We start from the raw sequence: 26,066 nt of genomic DNA on the forward strand, positions 1-26,066 counted from the left end.
CAGTACTGAGAGAGCGCTGCACTGTCGGAGGTGCCGTCCTTCGGACCAGACATTAAACCGAGGCCCCATCTGCCCTCGCAGGTGGACGTAAAAGATCCAACGGCCACTATTACGAAGAAGAGCAGGGGGGGTTCTCCCCGGTGTCCTGGAGCCAATATTTATCCCTCAATCAACATCACTAAAACAGATGATCTGGTCATTATCTCATTGCTGTCTGTGGGAGCTTGCTGTGCGCAAATTGGCTGCCGACTTTCCCACATTACAACAGTGACCACACTTCGAAAAAAGTCCTTCATTGGCTGTAAAGCGCTTTGGGACGTCCGGTAATCGTGAAAGGTGCTATATAAATCCAAGTCTTTCTTTCATTGAAGATCCCTATCTCTGTAGCCTTCTACAATCCTCCCAGATCTCTGCGCTCCACCAAGTCTGGCCTCTCGCGCACCCCCCGATTTCCATCGCTCCACCATTGGCGGCCGTGCCTTCAGCCGCCTGGGCCCCGAGCTCTGGAATTCCCTCCCTAAACCTCTCCGCCTCTCTCTCCTCCTTTAAGACGCTCCTTAAAACCGACCTCTTTGACCAAGCTTTTGGTCGCCCGTCCCAATATCTCCTGATGTGGCTCGGTGTCAAATTTTGTCTGATAATCGCTCCTGTGAAGCGCCTTGGGAACGGTTTACTACTTTAAAGGCGCTATATAAATGCAAGATGTTGTGGTTGTTGGAGGATGGGGGGATATTGGAGGCCAAGGGCAGAAATAGCAAGGTAACACTGAGAGAGACAAGCTGGGTTGTGACAGGGCCAGAGATGTTGGAGTGTGGAGGATCTGCATCAGATGATAAGATCTTTCTTTGACCAAAAATGGTGAGATGGCTGTAACCTATTACGAATCAAATCCCTCCTTCTTAGGCAGTCCCTCGGAACCGAGGATGACTTGCTTCCACATTAAAAATGCGTTCTCAGGAGACTGATGAGTCCAGTGCGGGACCTACAGTCTCTGTCACAGGTGGGGCAGACGGTGGTTGAAGGGGGCGGGTGGGTGGGGTGCTTGGGTTGACGTGCGCTCCTTCCGCTGTTTGCGCTTGGCTTCCGCTTGCTCCCGACGAAGAGACTCGAGGTGTTCGACGCCTTCCCGGATGCTTCTCCTCCACTTTGTGCGGTCTTGGGCCAGGGGTTCCCAGGTGTCGGTGGGGATGTTACACTTTTTCAAGGAGGCTTTGAGGATGTCCTTGTAGCGTTTCCTCTGCCCACCTGGAGCTCCGAGTAGAGCGCTTGTTTTGGGAGTCTCGTATTGAGCATGCGGACGATGTGACCCATCCATCGGAACTGATCGAGCGTGGTCAGAGCTTCGATACTGGGGATGTTGGCCTGAGCGAGAGCACTGACGTTGGTGCGCCTATCCTGCCAATGGATTTGCAGGATCTTGCGGAGGCAGCATTGGTGGTACCTCTCCAGTGCCTGCTGTACATGGTCCATGTCTTTGTTTTGGCGACCCAATGAAGGACTTCCTGTTACCAAAGTCCCCCTAAAAAGCAACCCATGAGTGTTAAGTCTGCGTTCTTACGCTCTCAGGTTTTAATCGCTGCTCCTCCCCTGAATGTTCCTCACCCAAGTTGCCGTTCTCCAAGTGCGCCCGCTTGGACGGTGGCTGGGGGTGAGCTATTCGACCGCGGGAGGCATCGTGGCCAGCCCTGGATGGCGCCCTCGGCACGCTATCGGCTCACGTGCCCTGTCCCGCAGGGAAAGCGGCGAGGGGGGGTTGAGAAGGGCGGGGGGGCGGTTTGGGGAGGGTCGGGGTGCGAGGTTAGGTTTGCTCCCCCTCCCTAACCCCCTGCGGCACTGAGACCCGCTTATACCACCCCCACCCCCCAACCCCAACCCTTCCCCAGCCGGTCGCGCTGGGTGAGGCCGGCCAGATCAGAATTGCTCTCGGCTAAGGAGCTTTAATCTTCAGTCGTGTAAACAAGCGCGCCCGGGGCAGGAAGCTGAGAACCAACCCGAAACCAAAATCGGCCGCTCTATCTCAAGGTGTGAATTGCACACTCGCTGACTGGCAGAAACCTGTGCGATTGTTGTTTTGTTTATCGCAATGACCGGCAACCACAACCTCCACCTGCTGATTGACTTCAGTCCTTCCATGTCTCTTCATTGCCTGGTACCTGTCTCCAAGCTACAGAAAGACAAAGAGAGACTTGCATCTCTATAGCGCCTTTCACCACCTCAGGGTGTCTCAAAGCACTTTACAGCCAATGAAGTACTTTTGAAGTGTTGTAATGTAGGAAACGCGGCAGTCAATTTGCGCACAGCTAGCTCCCACAAATAGCAATGTGATAACGACCAGATCATCGTTTTTTTAGCGATGTTGGTTGAGGGATAAATATTGGCCCCAAGACACCAGGGAGAACTCCCCCTGCTCTTCTTCGACATGGTGGCCGTGGGATCTTTTACATCCACCTGAGAGAGCAGATGGGGCCTCGGTTTAATGTCTCATCCGAAAGACGGCACCTCTGACAGTGCAGCACTCCCTCAGTACCGCCCCTCTGACAGTGCGGCACTCCCTCAGTACTGCCCCTCTGACAGTGCGGCACTCCCTCAGTGCAGCCCCTCTGACAGTGCGGCGCTCTCTCAGGACTGCCCCTCCGACAGTGCAGCGCTCCCTCAGTACTGCCCCTCCGACAGTGCGGCAGTCCCTCAGTACTGCCCCTCCGACAGTGCGGCGCTCCCTCAGTACTGCCCCTCCGACAGTGCGGCACTCCCTCAGTACTGCCCCTCCGACAGTGCGACGCTCCCTCAGTACTGCCCCTCCGACAGTGCGGCGCTCCCTCAGTACTGCCCCTCCGACAGTGCGGTAATCCCTCAGTACTGCCCCTCCGACAGCGTGGCGCTCCCTCAGTACTGCCCCTCCGACAGTGCAGTAATCCCTCAGTACTGCCCCTCCGACAGTGCAGTAATCCCTCAGTACTGCCCCTCCGACAGTGCGGCGCTCCCTCAGTACCGCCCCTCCGACAGTGCAGCGTTCCCTCAGTACTGCCCCTTCGACCGTGCAGCGCTCCCTCAGTACCGCCCCTCTGACAGTGTGGCGCTCCCTCAGTACCGACCCTCCGACAGTGCGGCGCTCCCTCAGTACTGCCCCTCCGACAGTGCGGCGCTCCCTCAGTACTATCCCTCCGACAGTGCGGCGCTCCCTCAGTACTGCCCCTCCGACAGTGCGGCGCTCCCTCAGTACTGCCCCTCTGACAGTACGGCGCTCCCTCAGCACTGGCGCTGGGGAGAGTCGGCCTGGATTTTGTGCTCAAGTCTTTGGAGTGGCGAGTTTGAACCCACGACCTTCTGATTCAGAGGCAAGGGTGCTACCCACTGATCCACAGCTTGTACTACTTAAGAACATAAGAAATAGGAGCAGGAATAGGCCACTTGGCCCCTCAAGCCTGCTCCGCCATTCAATAAGATCATGGCTGATCTTGGGATCAAAGCCACTTCCCTGCCCACTCCCCATAACCCTTCACTCCCTTATCTTGTAAAAATCTGTCTATCTCCACCTTAAATGTATTTAATGACCCAGTTCCAAGGCTCTCTGGGGCAGAGAATTCCACAGATTTTCAACCCTCTGAGAGAAGAAATTCCTCCTCATCTCAGTTCTCAAAGGGCGACACTTTATTCTGAAACTGTGCCCCGAGTTCTAGATTTCCCCACGAGGGGAAACATCCTCTCTGCATCTACCCTGTCGAGCCCCCTCAGAATCTTATATGTTTCAATAAGATCCCCTCTCATTCTTCTAAACTCCAATGAGCATCGGCCCAACCTGCTCAACCTTTCCTCATAAGTCAAACTCCTCATCTCTGGAATCAACCTCGTGAATCATCTCTGAACTGCTTCCAATGCAAGTATAAGTACCAGACTGATACCTGGGATGGCAGGAACGACGTATGAGGAGAGATTGGGTCGATTGGGCTTATACTCGCTGGAGTTTAGAAGAATGAGAGGGGGTCTCATTGAAACTTATAAAATTTTAACAGGACTAGACAGACTAGATGCAGGAAAGATATTCCCGATGGCCGGGGAGTCCAGAACCAGGGGTCACAGTCTAAGGATAAGGGGTAAGCCATTTAGGACTGAAATGAGGAGGAATTTCTTCACCAAGAGAGTGGTGAACCTGTGGAATTCTCTGCCACAGAAGGCAGTTGAAGCCAATTCATTAAATATATTCAAGAAGGAGTGAGATATATTTCTTAAGGCTAAAGGGATCAAGGGGTATGGGGAGAAGGCAGGGACCGGGTACTGAATTTGGATGATCAGCCATGATCTCATTAAATGGTGGAGCAGGCTCGAGGGGCCGAATGGCCGACTCCTGCTCCTATCTTCTATGTTTCTGTGTTTCTAAGTTAACTAGCAGTTAACCATGTAATAATCTTGGTCCGTTGTGTAAGACCTGTGTCTTTTGAGCCTCCCTCGCCCAACCCAAACACCTCTTAAATAAAGTCACAGTGAATTACAAGGTACTATTTCTTTTCTAACCCCCTTGTGGGTTTCGAGCAGTCTGTAATGAGTCGACCACATCCCCACGGCTTCTGTTGGTCTCTGGGTTTCCAACGATGAGTTGTTGCAAGTCTTCTCTTGTCGAGCTACATTTTCGCATCAGTGACAATTGGGAGTTTTCGAAAGACAGACTCACATTTCTCCAGCGCCTTTCACCACCTCAGGACGTCCCAAAGCGCTTCACAGCCTAACGAAATACTTTTTTGAAGTGCGCTCACTGTTGTGATGTGGGAAACGCGGCAGAGCATTTGCGCACAGCAAGCTCCCGCAAACAGCAATATGATAATGACCAGATCATCGTTTTTTGTTTTAAGTGATGTTGGTCGAGGGAATAAATCGAATTTTTGTCTTGATTAATCTCCTGTGAGGCACCTTGAAACCTATTAAAACATTAAACTGCTATATAAGTGCTCGTTGCGGTGATTGTAAGATATTATATTGATTGACATTCCAGATTGCCAACATTGCGGTTTTCTCCTGACCTTTTGTTTAAGATGTGAGGAGGACACAATGGGGGCAAAATTCGGTTGGTTTGCGCCTCCCGTTAGCTCATGAGGGCGCTAATGGGGCGCAAAGGAACTGGCGCCCGGGCGCGGCGATGTTTGTGCCGCTCGCGGAATTGTCCAGATATTTTGCAGCGGCGCTAAACACGACCGCCACGATCTCCTGCGCCGGCAGATCGTGACGTCAGTCGAGCGTGCAACGCCCCGGTAGCGCCACGGACCGGATATTGAGTGGCGCCCCCTGCCGTACCGCCTGCCGCTAGCAACGACAGGTTGAGGGGAGCGTTTTGCAGTCGGGAAGGGACTGGGGGAGCGCTATTTAAAGGCGACCGCTTCCGGCCTTTTTTTTAATAGAAAAAATAGAATATTTTTGAAATGGTGAGAAACGATTAAATGTTGGTGTTCAGAGAGATTCAGGTGTCCTCGTACAGGAAACACAGAGGGGTAGATTTTGCCGAACCTGTCGGGAAGAAGGCGGGACTTCCCCTTTCGGGTTTTTGACCCGCCTACTTCGACGTCTGGCCAATCCACGCGATTTTCCCTTGATTGACCTTGTTGAGCCCGCCCAGTGAAACACTGACAGTCCGAGTTCTAACATGAGTCCTTCTGCACAGACTCAGATAGAACTCTCAGCAGCACTCAAAGCTGAAGGCTGTCACTTTTGACAGATCGCAGCCGTTCAGCTTTCAGTGCCGGCTGAGTGATGCAGCTCCCGACGGCTACAGGAAGAAAGGCTGTGAAGGTAAGTACAGGTAATTTAAACTTCTTTACACACTTTAGACACACCAAACACACTTACCTTTACACTCATGCAACCATCACTCACCTGAACACCGACATCGCGACCCCTCCAACTCCTTCAACCCGACGGCCAGCCGCTCCAACCTGGCGTGGTTTGGAGCCGTCGGGAAACCCACACGAAACCCCTCAAAATAGGGATTAGGCTAAAAACTGCCTGTTAACTACCTGTTAACAGGCAGTTAATTGGCACTAATCCCTTCCCGCCTGGTTTCAGTGGGTCCCAGTGCGGGGCAGGTACCCGCCGCCCCTGAAACTTACGTGGGGCGGGGTTTTGGGCGGGATGGTGGCGGGACCCCCAAATTCGGGATTTCCCCGTCCCCCCCCACACGCCTGAAACCCCGCCTGACGGCTCCCCGAAAATCTAGCCCTCCGAGAGTTAGCGTGCAGGTACAGCAAGCAATTGTCCTTTATTGCAAGGGGGTGGGAGTACAAGAGTAAGGAAGTCTCGCTACAATTGTACAGGGCTTTGGTGAGACCACACCTGGAGTACTGTGCACAGTTTTGGTCTCCTTATCTGAGGAAAGTATATACTTGCCTTAGAGGTGGTATAACGAAGGTTCACCAGATTGATTCCTGGGATGAAAGGGTTGTCCTATGAGGAGAGATTGTGCAGAATGGGTATTCTTCTAAACTCCAGCGAGTATAAGCCCAATTGACCCAAGCTCTCCTCATACGTCATTCCTGCCATCCCAGGTATCAGCCTGGTGAATCTTCGCTGCACTCCCTCCATGGCAAGAACATCCTTCCTCAGATAAGGCGACCAAAACTGCACACAGTACTCAAGATGTGGTCTCACCAAGGCCCTGTACAACTGCAGCAAGACATCCTTGTTCCTGTACTCGAACCCTCTCGCTATGAAGGCCAACACACCATTTGCCTTCTTAACCGCCTGCTGCACCTGCATGCTTACCTTCAGCGACTGGTGCACAAGGACACCCAGGTCTTGTTGCACTTCCCCTTCTCCCAATCTATTGCTATTCAGATAATAATCTGCCTTCCTGTTTTTGACACCAAAGTGGATAACCTCGCAATTATCCACATTATATTGCATCTGAGATGAGGTCGATGATCAGCCATGATCTTATTGAATGGTGGAGCAGGCTCGAGGGGCCGAATGGCTGACTCCTGCTCCTATTTCTTATGTTCTTAATGATTTTGACATTTTTGTATTTAACTTCAGCTAACGTGCTGTTAATTCTCTTGCAGGACTTTCTTTGTGACTATGAAAATTTGTCTCATTTATGCAACGACAGCTCAGACTATCTCCAAAATGACAGCTATTATCCATGTGACAGCAGCGTTGTCTGCCCCGATGAGCCCTGCGACCCCGTGCGCAGTGTCGCCTTTCACCAGATCTTCCTCCCCATCTTCTACTCTGCCATCTTTCTCGTCGGGCTGATTGGGAACGGGGCGGTGGCAGTGGTCCTGATGAGGAACCTGCGGACGCTGGCGGTGACCGAGACCTACATTCTCCACCTGGCCGTGGCGGACACCCTCCTGGCGGTCAGCATGCCCTTCTGGGCCGTCGAGGCGGCTCGGGGCTGGGTCTTCGGGACAGTAATCTGCAAGATGATCGGGGCGCTCTATAACCTCAACTTCTACTGCAGCATCTATCTCCTGGGGTGCATCAGTTTTGACCGCTACCTGTCCATCGTGCACGCGGTTCAGATGTACAAAAGGCGGCGGTCTTGGAGGGTCTACATCATCTGCCTTGTGGTCTGGTCCTTCTGCCTGCTCTTAACCATTCCTGATTTCCTGTTCCTGCGGCCACAATATTCTAATGGCTCTGTGCAATGCTTGCATGACTATGGAGAGAACATGCAAGGCTGGATCCTGGGCTTGCGGTTTTTTTATCACATTACGGGCTTCCTTATCCCCATGGCGGTTATGGCCTACTGCTACCTGAACATCATCAGGACGCTCAACCGTTCCTGTAACCTGCAGCGGAAGAAAGAGCGCAAAGCCATCAAGGTCATCGCGGTGGTCGTCACCGCCTTTGTCCTTTGCTGGACCCCTTACAACGTCGTCATGTTCCTCGAGACCTTGCACAGGCTGGGCACCATACGGAGGGACTGCGCCCTGGAGAGCGGGATGGACACCAGCTACTCCCTCACGGGCTGCCTGGGCTACCTCCACTGCTGCCTCAACCCCTTCCTGTACGCCTTCGTCGGGATGAAGTTCAGGAGGCACCTGCTGGAGGTCCTGCGGGACGGGGGCTGCATCAGCCAGGCGTTCGCGGCCAAGTACAGCAGGCCCAGCCGCAGGCAATCCATCATGTCGGTCTCCGAGTCCGGCGACACTTCGTATTCCGGATTCTGATCGGCGGGTCAGACCGCCGGCCAACACTTGGAGCAGCAGAGGGGGCTTTGGCCAGAATGGTACCAGGAGTAGGGTGGAGGGACTTCAGTTACGATCGATGAGATATTGTTGAAACGGGGGTTGTTCTCCTTAGAATCCTAGAATCATGGAATGGTCACAGCACAGAAGGAGGCCATTCGGCCTCTCAAGCCCGTGCCGGCTCTCTGCAAGACCACTTCAGCTAGTCCCACTCCCCCGCCCTTTCCACATAGCCCCGCAAATTTCTTTTCTTTCAGCTACTTATCCAATTCCCTTTTGAAAGCCACGATTGAATCTGCCTCCACCACCCTCTCAGGCAGAGCATTCCAGATCATAACCACTCGCTGAGTAAAAGGTTTTTCCCCATGTCGCCGTTGAACCTTCTGCCAATCACCTTCAATCTGTGTCCTCTGGTTCTCGACCCTCCCGCCAATGGGAACAGTCTCTCTCCATCTACTCTGTCCAGACCCCTCATGATTTTGAACACCTCGATCAAATCTCCTCTCAACCTTCTCTGCTCCAAGGAGAACAATCCCCAGCTTCTCCAGTCTATCCACGTAACTGAAGTCCCTCATCCCTGGGACCATTCTGGTCAATCTCCCCTTAACCTTCTCTGCTCCAAGGAGAACAATCCCCAGCTTCTCCAGTCTCTCCACATCACTGAAGTCCCTCATCCCTGGGACCATTCTGGTCAATCTCCCCTTAACTTTCTCTGCTCTAAGGAGAACAACCCCAGCTTCTCCAGTCTCTCCACATTACTGAAGTCCCTCAACCCTGGAACTATTCTGGTCAATCTCCCCTTAACCTTCTCTGCTCTAAGGAGAACAACCCCAGCTTCTCCAGTCTCTCCACATTACTGAAGTCCCTCAACCCTGGAACTATTCTGGTCAATCTCCCCTTAACCTTCTCTGCTCTAAGGAGAACAACCCCAGCTTCTCCAGTCTCTCCACGTAACTGAAGACCCTCATCCCTGGGACCATTCTGGTCAATCTCCCCTTAACCTTCTCTGCTCTAAGGAGAACAACCCCAGCTTCTCCAGTCTCTCCACATCACTGAAGTCCCTCATCCCTGGGACCGTTCTGGTCAATCTCCCCTTAACCTTCTCTGCTCTAAGGAGAACAACCCCAGCTTCTCCAGTCTCTCCACATCACTGAAATCCCTCATCCCTGGGACCATTCTTGTAATTGGAGCAGAGAAGGTTAAGAGGAGATTTAATAGAGGTGTTCAAAATCATGAGGGGTTTTGATAGAGTAGAGAGCGAGAAACTGTTTCCAGTGGCAGGAGGGTCGGTAACCAGAGGACACAGGTTTAAGATAATCGGCAAAAGAACCAGAGGGGGAGATGAGGAGAATTGTTTTTCCACAGCGAGTTGTTGTGATCTGGAACGCGCTGCCTGAAAGGACGGTGGAAGCAGATTCAATATTAACTTTCGGAAAGTAAATTGGATAAATACTTAAAAGGGAAAAATTCACAGGGCTGTGGGGAAAGAGCGAGGCGGGAGAGCGGGGCTAATTGGAGAGCTCGTTCAAAGAGCCGGCACAGGCACGATGGGCGGAATATGGCTGCAGATTAGTGGTGAATTTACCCCTCCTTCGAGAGCCAGCCGTGCCCTCTGGTTCTGCTGTACTGGGCAAGGTGAGGCAGCCGGTCACAGTCGATAACATGAGGTGAGGGGCGGGGGACGCCTTTTGGAATCAGTCGGGGAATAAAGTGAAGGAAAAATATCGCCATGGGGCATAAATGACGATAGTGCCACTCCTGATAGGTTACAAAGGTGGTGGGTTCGAGTCTCTCCCGAGTCGCCATAACTACTTGGAGGAGAAAAAAATTGCAGGGAAATGGGAAAAGTGCGGGGAAGTGGGACTAACTGGATCACTCTTCTGTACTGTACCCCAGTGTTATACAGTGACAGACCTGTACCCATCAGTACTGTACCTGTGTTATACAGTGACAGACCTGTACCCACCAGTACTGTACCCCAGTGTTATACAGTGACAGACCTGTACCCATCAGTACTGTACCCCAGTGTTATACAGTGACAGACCTGTACCCACCAGTACTGTACCCCAGTGTTATACAGTGACAGACCTGTACCCACCAGTACTGTACACCAGTGTAATACAGTGACAGACCTGTACCCATCAGTACTGTACCCCAGTGTTATACAGTGACAGACCTGTACCCACCAGTACTGTACCCCAGTGTTATACAGTGACAGACCTGTACCCACCAGTACTGTACCCCAGTGTTATACAGTGACAGACCTGTACCCACCAGTACTGTACCCCAGTGTTATACAGTGACAGACCTGTCCCCACCAGTACTGTACCCCAGTGTTATACAGTGACAGACCTGTACCCACCAGTACTGTACCCCAGTGTTATACAGTGACAGACCTGTACCCACCAGTACTGTACCCCAGTGTTATACAGTGACAGACCTGTACCCACCAGTACTGTACCCCAGTGTTATACAGTGACAGACCTGTACCCACCAGTACTGTACCCCAGTGTTATAGTGACAGACCTGTCCCCACCAGTACTGTACCCCAGTGTTATACAGTGACAGACCTGTACCCACCAGTACTGTACCCCAGTGTTATACAGTGACAGACCTCTACCCACCAGTACTGTACCCCAGTGTTATACAGTGACAGACCTGTCCCCACCAGTACTGTACCCCAGTGTTATACAGTGACAGACCTGTACCCACCAGTACTGTACCCCAGTGTTATACAGTGACAGACCTGTACCCACCAGTACTGTGCCCGAGTTTTATACAGTGACAGACCTGTACCCACCAGTACTGTACCCCTGTGTTATACAGTGACAGACCTGTACCCACCAGTACTGTACCCCAGTGTTATACAGTGACAGACCTGTACCCACCAGTACTGTACCCCAGTGTTATACAGTGACAGACCTGTCCCCACCAGTACTGTACCCCAGTGTTATACAGTGACAGACCGGTACCCACCAGTACTGTACCCCAGTGTTATACAGTGACAGACCTGTACCCACCAGTACTGTACCCCAGTGTTATACAGTGACAGACCTGTACCCATCAGTACTGTACCCCAGTGTTATACAGTGACAGACCGGTACCCACCAGTACTGTACCCCAGTGTTATACAGTGACAGACCTGTACCCACCAATACTGTACCCCAGTGTTATACAGTGACAGACCGGTACCCACCAGTACTGTACCCCAGTGTTATACAGTGACAGACCTGTCCCCACCAGTACTGTACCCCTGTGTTATACAGTGACAGACCTGTACCCACCAGTACTGTACCCCTGTGTTATACAGTGACAGACCTGTCCCCACCAGTACTGTACCCCAGTGTTACACAATGACAGACCTGTCCCCACCAGTACTGTACCCCAGTGTTATACAGTGACAGACCTGTACCCACCAGTACTGTACCCCAGTGTTATACAGTGACAGACCTGTACCCACCAGTACTGTACCCCAGTGTTATACAGTGACAGACCTGTCCCCACCAGTACTGTACCCCTGTGTTACACAGTGACAGACCTGTACCCACCAGTACTGTACCCCAGTGTTATACAGTGACAGACCTGTACCCACCAGTCCTGTACCCCAGTGTTATACAGTGACAGACCTGTACCCACCAGTACTGTACCCCAGTGTTACACAGTGACAGACCTGTACCCACCAGGACTGTACCCCAGTGTTACACAGTGACAGACCTGTACCCACCAGTACTGTACCCCAGTGTTATACAGTGACAGACCTGTACCCACCAGTACTGTACCCCAGTGTTATACAGTGACAGACCTGTACCCACCAGTACTGTACCCCAGTGTTACACAGTGACAGACCTGTACCCACCAGTACTGTACCCCAGTGTTATACAGTGACAGACCTGTACCCATCAGTACTGTACCCCAGTGTTATACAGTGACAGACCTGTACCCACCAGTACTGTACCCCAGTGTTATACAGTGACAGACCTGTACCCACCAGTACTGTACCCCAGTGTTATACAGTGACAGACCTGTACCCATCAGTACTGTACCCCAGTGTTATACAGTGACAGACCTGTACCCACCAGTACTGTACCCCAGTGTTATACAGTGACAGACCTGTCCCCACCAGTACTGTACCCCAGTGTTATACAGTGACAGACCTGTACCCACCAGTACTGTACCCCAGTGTTATACAGTGACAGACCTGTACCCACCAGTACTGTACCCCAGTGTTATACAGTGACAGACCTGTACCCACCAGTACTGTACCCCAGTGTTATACAGTGACAGACCTGTACCCACCAGTACTGTACCCCAGTGTTATAGTGACAGACCTGTCCCCACCAGTACTGTACCCCAGTGTTATACAGTGACAGACCTGTACCCACCAGTACTGTACCCCAGTGTTATACAGTGACAGACCTCTACCCACCAGTACTGTACCCCAGTGTTATACAGTGACAGACCTGTCCCCACCAGTACTGTACCCCAGTGTTATACAGTGACAGACCTGTACCCACCAGTACTGTACCCCAGTGTTATACAGTGACAGACCTGTACCCACCAGTACTGTGCCCGAGTTTTATACAGTGACAGACCTGTACCCACCAGTACTGTACCCCTGTGTTATACAGTGACAGACCTGTACCCACCAGTACTGTACCCCAGTGTTATACAGTGACAGACCTGTACCCACCAGTACTGTACCCCAGTGTTATACAGTGACAGACCTGTCCCCACCAGTACTGTACCCCAGTGTTATACAGTGACAGACCGGTACCCACCAGTACTGTACCCCAGTGTTATACAGTGACAGACCTGTACCCACCAGTACTGTACCCCAGTGTTATACAGTGACAGACCTGTACCCATCAGTACTGTACCCCAGTGTTATACAGTGACAGACCGGTACCCACCAGTACTGTACCCCAGTGTTATACAGTGACAGACCTGTACCCACCAATACTGTACCCCAGTGTTATACAGTGACAGACCGGTACCCACCAGTACTGTACCCCAGTGTTATACAGTGACAGACCTGTCCCCACCAGTACTGTACCCCTGTGTTATACAGTGACAGACCTGTACCCACCAGTACTGTACCCCTGTGTTATACAGTGACAGACCTGTCCCCACCAGTACTGTACCCCAGTGTTACACAATGACAGACCTGTCCCCACCAGTACTGTACCCCAGTGTTATACAGTGACAGACCTGTACCCACCAGTACTGTACCCCAGTGTTATACAGTGACAGACCTGTACCCACCAGTACTGTACCCCAGTGTTATACAGTGACAGACCTGTCCCCACCAGTACTGTACCCCTGTGTTACACAGTGACAGACCTGTACCCACCAGTACTGTACCCCAGTGTTATACAGTGACAGACCTGTACCCACCAGTCCTGTACCCCAGTGTTATACAGTGACAGACCTGTACCCACCAGTACTGTACCCCAGTGTTACACAGTGACAGACCTGTACCCACCAGTACTGTACCCCAGTGTTACACAGTGACAGACCTGTACCCACCAGTACTGTACCCCAGTGTTATACAGTGACAGACCTGTACCCACCAGTACTGTACCCCAGTGTTATACAGTGACAGACCTGTACCCACCAGTACTGTACCCCAGTGTTACACAGTGACAGACCTGTACCCACCAGTACTGTACCCCAGTGTTATACAGTGACAGACCTGTACCCACCAGTACTGTACCCCAGTGTTATACAGTGACAGACCGGTACCCACCAGTACTGTACCCCAGTGTTATACAGTGACAGACCGGTACCCACCAGTACTGTACCTGTGTTATACAGTGACAGACCTGTACCCACCAGTACTGTACCCCTGTGTTATACAGTGACAGACCTGTACCCACCAGTACTGTACCCCAGTGTTATACAGTGACAGACCTGTACCCACCAGTACTGTACCCCAGTGTTATACAGTGACAGACCTGTACCCACCAGTACTGTACCCCAGTGTTATACAGTGACAGACCTGTACCCACCAGGACTGTACCCCAGTGTTACACAGTGACAGACCTGTACCCACCAGTACTGTACCCCAGTGTTATACAGTGACAGACCTGTACCCACCAGTCCTGTACCCCAGTGTTATACAGTGACAGACCTGTACGCACCAGTACTGTACCCCAGTGTTACACAGTGACAGACCTGTACCCACCAGTACTGTACCCCAGTGTTACACAGTGACAGACCTGTACCCACCAGTACTGTACCCCAGTGTTACACAGTGACAGACCTGTACCCACCAGTACTGTACCCCAGTGTTATACAGTGACAGACCTGTACCCACCAGTACTGTACCTGTGTTATACAGTGACAGACCTGTACCCATCAGTACTGTACCCCAGTGTTATACAGTGACAGACCTGTACCCACCAGTACTGTACCTGTGTTATACAGTGACAGACCTGTACCCATCAGTACTGTACCCCAGTGTTATACAGTGACAGACCTGTACCCACCAGTACTGTACCCCAGTGTTATACAGTGACTGACCTGTACCCACCAGTACTGTACCCCAGTGTTATACAGGGACAGACCTGTACCCACCAGTACTGTACCCCAGTGTTATACAGTGACAGACCTGTACCCATCAGTACTGTACCCCAGTGTTATACAGTGACAGACCTGTACCCACCAGTACTGTACCCCAGTGTCATACAGTGACAGACCTGTACCCACCAATACTGTACCAGTGTTATACAGTGACAGACCTGTACCCACCAGTACTGTACTCCAGTGTTATACAGTGACAGACCTGTACCCATCAGTACTGTACCCCAGTGTTATACAGTGACTGACCTGTACCCACCAGTACTGTACCCCAGTGTTATACAGTGACTGACCTGTACCCACCAATACTGTACCCCAGTGTTATACAGTGACAGACCTGTACCCACCAATACTGTACCCCAGTGTTATACAGTGACAGACCGGTACCCACCAGTACTGTACCCCAGTGTTATACAGTGACAGACCTGTACCCACCAATACTGTACCCCAGTGTTATACAGTGACAGACCTGTACCCACCAATACTGTACCCCAGTGTTATACAGGGACAGACCTGTACCCACCAGTACTGTACCCCAGTGTTATACAGTGACAGACCTGTACCCACCAATACTGTACCCCAGTGTTATACAGGGACAGACCTGTACCCACCAGTACTGTACCCCAGTGTTACACAGTGACAGACCTGTACCCACCAATACTGTACCCCAGTGTTATACAGTGACAGACCTGTACCCATCAGTACTGTACCCCAGTGTTATACAGCGACAGACCTGTCCCCTCCAGTACTGTACCCCAGTGTTATACAGTGACAGACCTGTACCCACCAGTACTGTACCCCAGTGTTATACAGTGACAGACCTGTACCCACCAGTACTGTACCCCAGTGTTATACAGTGACAGACCTGTCCCCACCAGTACTGTACCCCAGTGTTATACAGTGACAGACCTGTACCCATCAGTACTGTACCCCAGTGTTATACAGTGACAGACCTGTACCCACCAGTACTGTACCCCAGTGTTATACAGTGACAGACCTGTCCCCACCAGTACTGTACCCCAGTGTTATACAGTGACAGACCTGTACCCATCAGTACTGTACCCCAGTGTTATACAGTGACAGACCTGTACCCACCAGTACTGTACCCCAGTGTTATACAGTGACAGACCTGTACCCGCCAATACTGTACCCCAGTGTCATACAGTGACAGACCTGTACCCATCAGTACTGTACCCCAGTGTTATACAGTGACAGACCTGTCCCCACCAGTAGTGTACCCCAGTGTTATACAGTGACAGACCTGTACCCACCAGTACTGTACCCCAGTGTCATACAGTGACAGACCTGTCCCCACCAATACTGTACCCCAGTGTTATACAGTGACAGACCTGTCCCCACCAGTACTGTACCCCAGTGTTATACAGTGACAGACCTGTACCCACCAGTAGTGTACCCCAGTGTTATACAGTGACAGACCTGTACCCACCAGTACTGTACCCCAGTGTTATACAGTGACAGACCTGTCCCCACCAATACTGTACCCCAGTGTTATACAGTGACAGACCTGTACCCACCAGTACTGTACCCCAGTGTTATACAGCGACAGACCTGTACCTACCAATACTGTACCCCAGTGTCATACAGTGACTGACCTGTACCCACCAATACTGTACCCCAGTGTTATACAGTGACAGACCTGTACCCACCAGTACTGTACCCCAGTGTTATACAGCGACAGACCTGTACCCACCAATACTGTACCCCAGTGTTATACAGTGACAGACCTGTACCCACCAGTACTGTACCCCAGTGTTATACAGTGACTGACCTGTACCCACCAATACTGTACCCCAGTGTTATACAGTGACAGACCTGTACCCACCAGTACTGTACCCCAGTGTTATACAGTGACAGACCTGTACCCACCAGTACTGTACCCGTGTTATACAGTGACAGACCTGTACCCACCAGTATTGTACCCCAGTGTTACACAGGGACAGACCTGTACCCACCAGTACTGTACCCCAGTGTTACACAGGGACAGACCTGTACCCACCAGTACTGCACCCTAGTGTTATACAGTGACAGACCTGTACCCACCAGTACTGTACCCCAGTGTTATACAGTGACAGACCTGTACCCACCAGTACTGTACCCCAGTGTTATACACTGAGACCTGTACCCACCAACAATGTACCCAAATCGTATATAGACTGGACACAAGCTGAATTTAGACCGAATCACCAGTTATACTGTGGGGTGCTTGATGCAGTTCAATGGACACAGTATGATATCTTCACCTCTCACCCAAATGCTTTACTGAGTTCCAGATTACCACCACCCTTTGTGTGAAGAAGTGCTTCCTGACATCACCCCTGAACGGCCTGGCTCTAATTTTGAGGTTCTGCCCCCCTTGTTCTGGACTCCCCCCACCAGAGGAAATAGTTTCTCTTTCTCTCTACCCTATCGACTCAATCAGTTATCTCAAACACCTCGATTAGATCACCCCTTAATCTTCTAAACTCCAGGGAGCACAAGCCCAGTCTGTGCCAACCTGTCCTCGTAAATTAAGCCCCGGTATCATTCTGGTGAATCTGCAGAGTTATAGGCCAGCCCTGTTCCCAAATAGCCCAGGAACAAGCAAAGGTTCCAAGTGAATCCTGTCTGCCAATGAGAATCTCAACTTCACAACCATGTGGTTAAATGATGTCGCTCATTGTCTCTGGTTTCAGGTGTCAAAGCTCCCACACACAGCAATGTGACAATGATCGGTTAGGCCCTGTTTGGGGATGGTAACTGAATTAGCGGCTCACATTTATAGCGCCCGGGGCGGGAGTACCTCCTCGGCCGCTGAACTGGGCTTACCGCCCCAGCCGGGAAGCGGAGCGCTATCTCGAGCGTGGGGTGCAAAGCGCTTCGCCGTCCCCTCCCCTTCCGTTAAAGGGGAGGGCCGCTGCACGCCCGGCAGGCCATTTGACGGTCTCCACTAGCCCGCCGGGGTGGCGCGGTGCCACGGCCGCAGCCCCAGCACCAAGACGCAGTGCCGGGCGGCGCAATGGCGGCCACGGACCCACGCCAAGAGGGGCCTGACATGAATCAGTCATTCATGAAAGAAAGACTTATGAAATAATACTGAGTGGCCTGCAGGTGGCGCTGTCCAGGGAGAGTATGAATACTCGGGCACGGGCCCAGCTTGCGCAGGACATTCTTAACAGGAACTAGTGAAGGACACAAATGGACCACCATGTTGTAAAACAGTTGATTAAAGCTTTGTTTAACGCTTAGACCAAGTGCCTAGTAGTTTTCTTACGTCAGGGCCGACCCGGAGAGTCGGCCAAAGTAAAATATGTCGACACGGGGCGTGGCCGGGCCGCCCCTTTAACCAGCGCCCCGCCCCTGACATCGCCTGTGGCAGCCTCGTGGGGCAAAGCCGGGTATCAGCCATGGGGCACTAAGGTGGCGAACCGCTTGGCAAAGACGTCATCGGCGGCAGTGCAGCGGCCCGGGCGTTATCGACTAGCGCCTCAGTAGGGCCCCGCCAAAATTCTCAGCTGGCACTATTAGCACCCCCACCCGGGCGTAAAGCCCTTTGCTCCCCGTTAGCGTCCACAAGGAGGTGCTAATAGCAAGCGCAAAGGAGGCAAATTTTGCCCCCATGTCTGTTTTAATGATGTTGCTTGAGGGATAAGTATTGGGCCCAGGACACCGGGGAGAACTCTCCCTGCTCTTCTTCCAAATAGTGGCCCTGAGATTATTTACACCAACATGAGAGGGCAGACGGAGCCTCAGTTTAATGTCTCGCCCGAAAGACGGCACCTCCGACAGTGCAGCACTCCCTCAGTACTGCCCCTCCGACAGTGCGGTGCTCCCTCAATACTGCCCCTCCGACAGTGCGGCGCTCCCTCAGTACTGCCCCTCCGACAGTGCGGCGCTCCCTCAGTACTGCCCCTCCGACAGTGCGGCGCTCCCTCAGTACTGACCCTCCGACAGTGCGGTGCTCCCTCAATACTGCCCCTCCGACAGTGCGGCGCTCCCTCAGTACTGCCCCTCTGACAGTGCTGCGCTCCCTCAGTACTGCCCCTCCGACAGTGGGGCGCTCCCTCAGTACTGCCCCTCTGACAACCTGGATTATGGGGCTCAAGTGTCTGGAGCGGGGACTCGAACCCACGACCTTCTGACTCAGAGGCGAGAGAGAGTGCTGCCCACTGAGCCACGGGCTGACGCCTCAAAATGCTTCGCAGCCAATCAAGTACTCTTGAAACCCAGTCACTGTTATAATGTCTGGACCACGGCGACCGTGTGGCTTTCGATAATGCGCTATGTATTATCCTGCTCTTCAGCTGAGCTGTGCTCAATCTGTCCCTATCCTTTGGTGGGCAGAAGTCCGAGTGCCGTGAAGAGGCACATGCTGAGGCCAGTTGAAAGCTAAAGTGTCGTTACGAACTTTTGTCGGGGGAGAATGTACCCCAGCCGACTGGTAGACTGGTGGCTGCTTGTAAATCCCTGACTTCACGTCAGAAGAAAACCAGCAGGAAACGACTGGTTTTCTTTGTTTTATAAATAATTTCCCGCAACCCCCCTCCCCCGCAAAAGATGCAACTAATTCATTGATATCAGTTCTGTTGCGATTGGTTTCTGTTTTATGTGTACAATATTTCAGCCAGTCAGGTGCAAATGTGTCACATATTTGCACAGGTGACACTTTCAAATGTGACAGACATGTAACATGTATGACCTTTCTTTATATATATATATATATATAAAGTGTGTTCAGAAATCAGGCTCGCAGGTTGATGTTAATTTTAGCAAATGGAAATCTGCAATAAATCCATACATTACAAAGGGAGATATCTGCACATTTAATGATACCTCTAATTTGTAATAATCTGAGAACTGAGCGTTCATCAAAGTGTGTAAATAGGCTCACCTTCAATAATTCTCTGGTATTTTGCACCGGGAACTTGTCTGGATTGGTTAATCGTTTGAAGATCCAATGTATATCCTACTCATGAGTATATAGATGTAGAACTTGCTTGTACTTTCTCTCGATATTAATAAAAGCAACAAGCTGATTTACCATTGGTGTCCGAACCCCTATAATTTGGATTATTGCATTCACTTGATCTCACAACCTACCTTCATCAGAGATGGGGAAATAATTGGCACGGAAACATTTTAGACTCCAGCACAGAAGCTTTCATAGAAACATAGAAACATAGAAGATAGGAGCAGGAGTAGGCCATTCGGCCCCTCGAGCCTGCTCCGCCATTCAATGCGATCATGGCTGATCATCCAAATTCAGTACCGTGTCCCTGCCTTCTCCCCATATCCCTTGATCCCTTTAGCCTTAAGAAAGATATCTAACTCCTTCTTGAATATATTCAATGAATTGGCCTCAACTGCCTTGTGTGGTAGAGAATTCCACAGGTTCACCACTCTCTGGGTGAAGAAATTCCTCCTCATCTCTGTCCTAAATGGCTTACCCCTTATCCTTAGACTGTGACCCTTGGTTCTGGACTCCCCCGCCATCGGGAACATCCTTCCAGCACCTAGTCAGTCTAGTCCTGTTAGAATTTTATAAGTTTCAATGAGATAAAACATAGAAGCAGGAGTCGGCCATTCGGCCCTGCTCCGCCATTCAACGAGATCATGGCTGATCAGCCAAACCCTAGCACAAGGTCCCTACACCGACAGCCATCCCACCCAAGCCCTATCCCCGTAACCCCACGTATTTAATCCCCTCTAACGCCAATTTTTATCATGGCCAATCAACCTAACCCGCACATCTTTGGACTGTGGGAGGAAACCGGAGCACCCGGAGAAAACCCACGCAAACATGGGGAGAATGTGCAAACTCCACACAGACAGTCACCCGAGGCCGGATTTGAACCCGGGTCCCTGGCGCTGTGAGGCAACAGTGCTAACCACTATGCCACCGTGCTGCCTCTTATTCTTCTAAACTCCAGCAGGTATAAGCCCAATCGACCCAATCTCTCCTCATATGTCATTCCTGCCATCCCAGGTATTAGCCTGGTGAATCTTCGCTGCACTCCCTCCATGGCAAGAACATCCTTCCTCAGATAAGGCAACCAAAACTGCACACAATACTCAAGGTGTGGTCTCACCAAGGCCCTGTACAACTGCAGCAAGACATCCTTGTTCCTGTACTCAAACCCTCTCGCTACGAAGGCCAACATATCATTTGCCTTCTTAACCGCCTGCTGCACCTGCTTGCTTATCTTCAGCGACTGGTGCAAAAGGACACCCAGGTCTCGTTGCACTTCCCCTTCTCCCAATCTATTGCCGTTCAGATAATAATCTGCCTTCCTGTTTTTGCCACCAAAGTGGATAACCTCGCATTTATCCACATTATACTGCATCTGCCCAATCACCCAACCTGTCCAAATCATACTGGAGTTTCTCGGTATCCTCCTCACCGCACACACGCCCACCCAGCTTTGTGTCGTCTGCAAACTTGGAGATATTACATCAAGTTCTCTCGTCTAGATCATTAATATATATTGTGAATTCCTCTGCTCTCAATGGATATGCCCTCCCCCAACCGCAGATACAATCCCATCGCACAAACACGGGACAGAAAACCTGAGTGAGGTAACGGAGCAGGATGGAGGGAAGCCCTCAAAGTCACCAACTGCCGCACACTGGAGAAGGGCCAACTCAAGAATGCACAGGCCGCGCCTCCCTCATGCACGAGAGCCAAACAAATGATCACCTGAAGGGGCTTGCGGCCTGAAGGGAACCTCCACCGTGGCTCAGTGGGTTTAGTGCTCTCGCTCTCTCTCTCTCTAGCCGCTGAGTCAGAAGGCCTGTGGGTTCATAGAGCTAACTCCAAGAGAACTGAGTGCATGGATGCCCCAGGACATCGCTGCAGGAGTTCCTCAGGGCAGTGTCCTAGGCCCAACCATCTTCAGCTGCTTCATCAACGACCTTCCCTCCAACATAAGGTCAGAAATGGGGATGTTCGCTGATGACTGCACAGTGTTCAATGCTGTAATGTATATACCTTTAAGGGGGGAAATGGCCTGAGGTCATCAAAATGTCGTCCACCACCACGGAGAAAACTATTGCAGTCCTACGGACCATTTTTGCCAGGAATGGCTTGCCAGAACAGATTTGCTCCGACAACGGACCACAGTTTGTGTCCGAAGAGTTCCGGAGGTTCTTGAAAAAGAATGGGGTAAGGCATTACACATCCGCCCCGTATCATCCAGCCACAAATGGATTGGCTGAGAGGTTCGTACAAACCTTTAAGAAGGCAATAAAGGCTATGTACAATGACAACATTCCGCTGCAGCACAAGGTGGGCAATTTCCTGTTCGCCTACCGGAATGCAACACATGCAGTCACCAACCAGGCCCCAGCCATGATGTTCTTTAACCGAAGGTTAAGATCTCGCCTGGATTTGCTCAGACCAAACGTACGAAGAGATGTTGAGAGTAAGCAATTCCAGCACATCCATGAGAAGCCAACAAGGAGCTTCAATGTAGGGCAACCAGTCTTGGCCCGCGACTACCGAACAGAAAAATGGCAGCCAGGAACGATATGCACACGGCAGGGCCCACTAATGTACACAGTGGACGTTGGGGAGAGCATCGTGAGACGCCATGCTGACCAGATCCTAGAGTCACAGGAACAAGTCAACCCCATGCCTCGCCCATACATACCTGGTGATGAACCTGACGTACAGGTCGCATCTACCCCAGAAACAGTAGCATCGGAAGCTGATGAACCAACCGACAACAGGGGGCCAGAATCGCCTCCGCACCAAGAGCAAGACACTCGGGAAAGGCGCTATCCAGAAAGGATCAGGAAGCCTCCCCAAAGACTGAATATATAAATAGACTATTTTCAGCTAACGTTGTATGTTAAAAGTGTTAATTGTAATTAGTTTGATATTTAATTGTTAAATGAGTGTTATGGTACTGTTAATCTAAAAGGGGAGGAATTGTAATGTATATACCTTTAAGGGGGAACTACATTTTACAGCTCATGTATACTGCAGTACCGACAGTGACCACACCTGTATATAGCACTGAGTAGTAATCTGTACAGGCAGTTCCACTGTGAGCCACGTTGAGTAAACACCTATTGTACCGTTTCTCTTGCAGTCTGTGTCTTATTATACACAGACACAACAAGTTCCATTCACAAGTCCTCAGATAATGAAGCAGTCCATGCCCACATGCAACAAGGCCTGGACGACGTTCAGGCTTAGGCTGATAAGTGGCAGGTGATATTCGCGCCATAGAAGTGCCAGGTAATGACTACCTCCAACAAGCGAGATTCTAGCCACCATCCCTTGATATTCAATGGCATTACCATCGCCGAATCCCCCACCATCAACATCCTGGGGGTCACCATTGACCAGAAACTTAATTGGACCAGCCACATAAATACTGTGGCAACAAGAGCAGGTCAGAGGCTGGGTATTCTGCAGCGAGTGTCTCACCTCCTGACTCCCCAAAGCCTTTCCACCATCTACAAGGCACAAGTCAGGAGTGTGATGGAATACTCTCCACTTGCCTGGATGAGTGCAGCTGCAACAACACTCAAGAAGCTCGACACCATCCAGGACAAAGCAGCCCATTTGATTGGCACCCCATTCAGCACCTTAAACATTCACTCCCTCCACCACCGGCGTACCGTGGCTGCAGTGTGTACCATCTACAAGATGCACTGCAGCAACTCACCAAGGCTTCTTCGGCAGCACCTCCCAAACCCGCGACCCCTTCCACCTAGAAGGACAAGGGCAGCAGGCGCATGGGAACACCACCACCTCCAAGTTCCCCTCCAAGTCACACACCACATCCTGACTTGGAAATATATCGGCCATTCCTTCATCATCGCTGGGTCAAAATCCTGGAACTCCCTCCCTAACAGCACTATGGGGGCACCTTCACCACACGGACTGCAGCGGTTCAAGAAGGCGGCTCACCACCACCTTCTCAAGGGGCAATTAGGAATGGGCAATAAATGCTGGCCTGGACAGCGACGCCCACATCCCATAAGCGAATTTTTAAAAAATGTTCCAGGCTGACACTCCCGGTGCAGTGCTGAGGGAGCAGTGCCTTCTGAGTGAGACGCTGAACCAAGACCTGAGACGGAAAAGATCTCAACGGCCACTGTTTCGAGGAAGAGCAGGGCAAGAAATGGATCTCAGTGAAAGGGGGTAAGGATGGAAATGAGAGGGGAGCGAATGTAACTGGTAAAACAGATAAGGGAGAACCAGTGGATGTGGTGTATTTGGACTTTCAGAAAGTTTTTGATAAGGTCCCGCATAAGAGATTAGCATGCAAAGTTAAGGCACATGGGATTGGGGGCAAGGTACTGACTTGGATAGAGAACTGGTTGGCAGACAGGAAGCAAAGAGTTGGAATAAACGGGTCTTTTTCCGAGTGGCAGGCAGTGACTAGTGGGGTACCGCAGGGATCGGTCCTTGGACCCCAGCTATTCACAATATATATTAATGATGATCTAGACGAGGGAACTAGATGTAATATCTCCATGTTTGCAGACGACACAAAGCTGGGTGGGCGTGTGTGCTGTGAGGAGGATGCCGAGAAACTCCAGGATGATTTGGACAGGTTGGGCGATTATACTGCACCTGCCATGCATCTGCCCAATGTGGATAAATGCGAGGTTGTCCACTTTGGTGGCAAAAACAGGAAGGCAGATTATTATCTGAATGGCAATAGATTGGGAGAAGAGGAAGTGCAATGAGACCTGGGTGTCCTTGTGCACCAGTCGCTGAAGGTAAGCATGCAGGTGCAGCAGGCGGTTAAGAAGGCACCTGGTATGTTGGCCTTCATAGCGAGAGGGTTTGAGAACAGGCGCAGGGATGTCTTGCTGCAGTTGTACAGGGCGTTGGTGAGACCACACCTTGAGTATTGTGTGCAGTTTTGGTCGCCTTATCTGAGGAAGGATGTTCTTGCCATGGAGGAATGACGTATAAGGAGAGATTGGGTCGATTGGGCTTATATTCGCTCGAGCTTGGAAGAATGAGAGGGGATCTCATTGACACTTATAAAATTCTAACAGGACTAGACAGACTAGATGCAGGAAGGATGTTCCCGATGGTCGGGGAGTCCAGAACCCGGGGTCACAGTCTAAGGATAAGGGGTAAGCCATTTGGGACAGAGATGAGGAGGCATTTCTTCACCCATAGAGTGGTGAACCTGTGGAATTCTCTAACCACACAAGCCAGTTGAAGCTAATTCATTAAATATATTCAAGGAGTTAGATATATTTCTTAAGACTAAAGGGATCAAGGGATATGGGGAGAAAGCAGGGACAGGGTACTGAATTTGGATGATCAGCCATGATCTCATTAAATGTCGGAGCAGGCTCGAGGGGCCGAATGGCCAACTCCTGCTCCTATCTTCTATGTTTCTATGTTTTGATGAAAGGGAAATGGGGGGTGGTAATGGAGGGAAAAGTGGGGAATGGTTGAAAATTGAGAGGGAAGTAAAGGGTGAGGGAAAGGAAGAGATATTAAGAAGACAGAAACTAGCAGTTGCGCTGGGTGCAGCAGGATCAGATTCAGCATTATCCTGGGAAGGGAACTAGGAATGAGAATGGCTGTGATAAGCCCGGGGGAACGTAATGCCAACTCGAACTGTCCCCGTTAATATTTTTCTGTGATGGTGTGTGTCTGATTGCCATTTGAGGGCTGAAGTCTGTATTCCCTCGTGGTAATGAGCTCCACATTCTAACAATCCTTTGTGATTTTTTGCGTTTCAAGTGCGGACTCTAAGGGGGTGAAATTCAGCGGGTAGTGCCCCCAGTTAGTGACTGGTGGGGGCACTGAGGGGGCACTGAGGCAGTGGCGCCGCGGCAGGTTGAATCCCTCGGCACCTTTCGCAATGCAGATCGCGACGTCAGTGAGTGTGCAACGCTCGCTGGGCGCCCGATCTGCAAACTTCAGCAGAGCCCCCCGCCCCCCAACCACCCGCCTTACCGCCTCACGCCGACGGCGCCAGAGACTGAAGGAGGCATGAACCGCTGTCAAGGAACTTCCATACCAAAGGTCGGTTATGCGTGACGGAGAGAGCGCAGGATTTATCTGCAGCCAAACAAAGGCTGCTTCGTCCCCGGAGCATTGTGGGCTTGTCAAAGCACTTTCCCTTTCACCCCACAGCATACCACCGTCCTGCACTCCTCGAATCACTGGGGGCTGATGCGCGGACTCCAGTGACCCTCCCCTCCAATGGGTGGCTGGCGCCTGCGCCAGTTCTCATTCCCGATTACGCAACACCTCAAACTCGGTATCTCTTGGAGCTGAACGCCACTCGCCCACGCCATTAGCGCCCGACTTAGCGCTCCGCTGCATTCTTC

At 51.4% G+C, this 26,066-nt stretch overlaps 1 protein-coding gene across 1 annotated transcript; it reads left to right on the forward strand.

Moving 5' to 3' along the window:
* The first annotated feature begins 6,763 nt into the window (after nucleotides 1-6,763).
* On the forward strand, nucleotides 6,764-10,482 carry LOC147110001 (C-X-C chemokine receptor type 3-like). The gene has a single exon (XM_086004238.1). The coding sequence runs from the start codon at nucleotides 6,975-6,977 to the stop codon at nucleotides 8,151-8,153; it is 1,179 nt and encodes a 392-aa protein (XP_085860364.1). The 5' UTR covers nucleotides 6,764-6,974; the 3' UTR covers nucleotides 8,154-10,482.
* Nucleotides 10,483-26,066: the final 15,584 nt, after the last annotated feature.

The sequence above is a fragment of the Somniosus microcephalus genome, chromosome 12 (assembly GCF_052327205.1).
Source record: "Somniosus microcephalus isolate GS21.2 chromosome 12, FLI_Smic_1.0, whole genome shotgun sequence".
Lineage (NCBI taxonomy): Eukaryota > Metazoa > Chordata > Chondrichthyes > Squaliformes > Somniosidae > Somniosus > Somniosus microcephalus.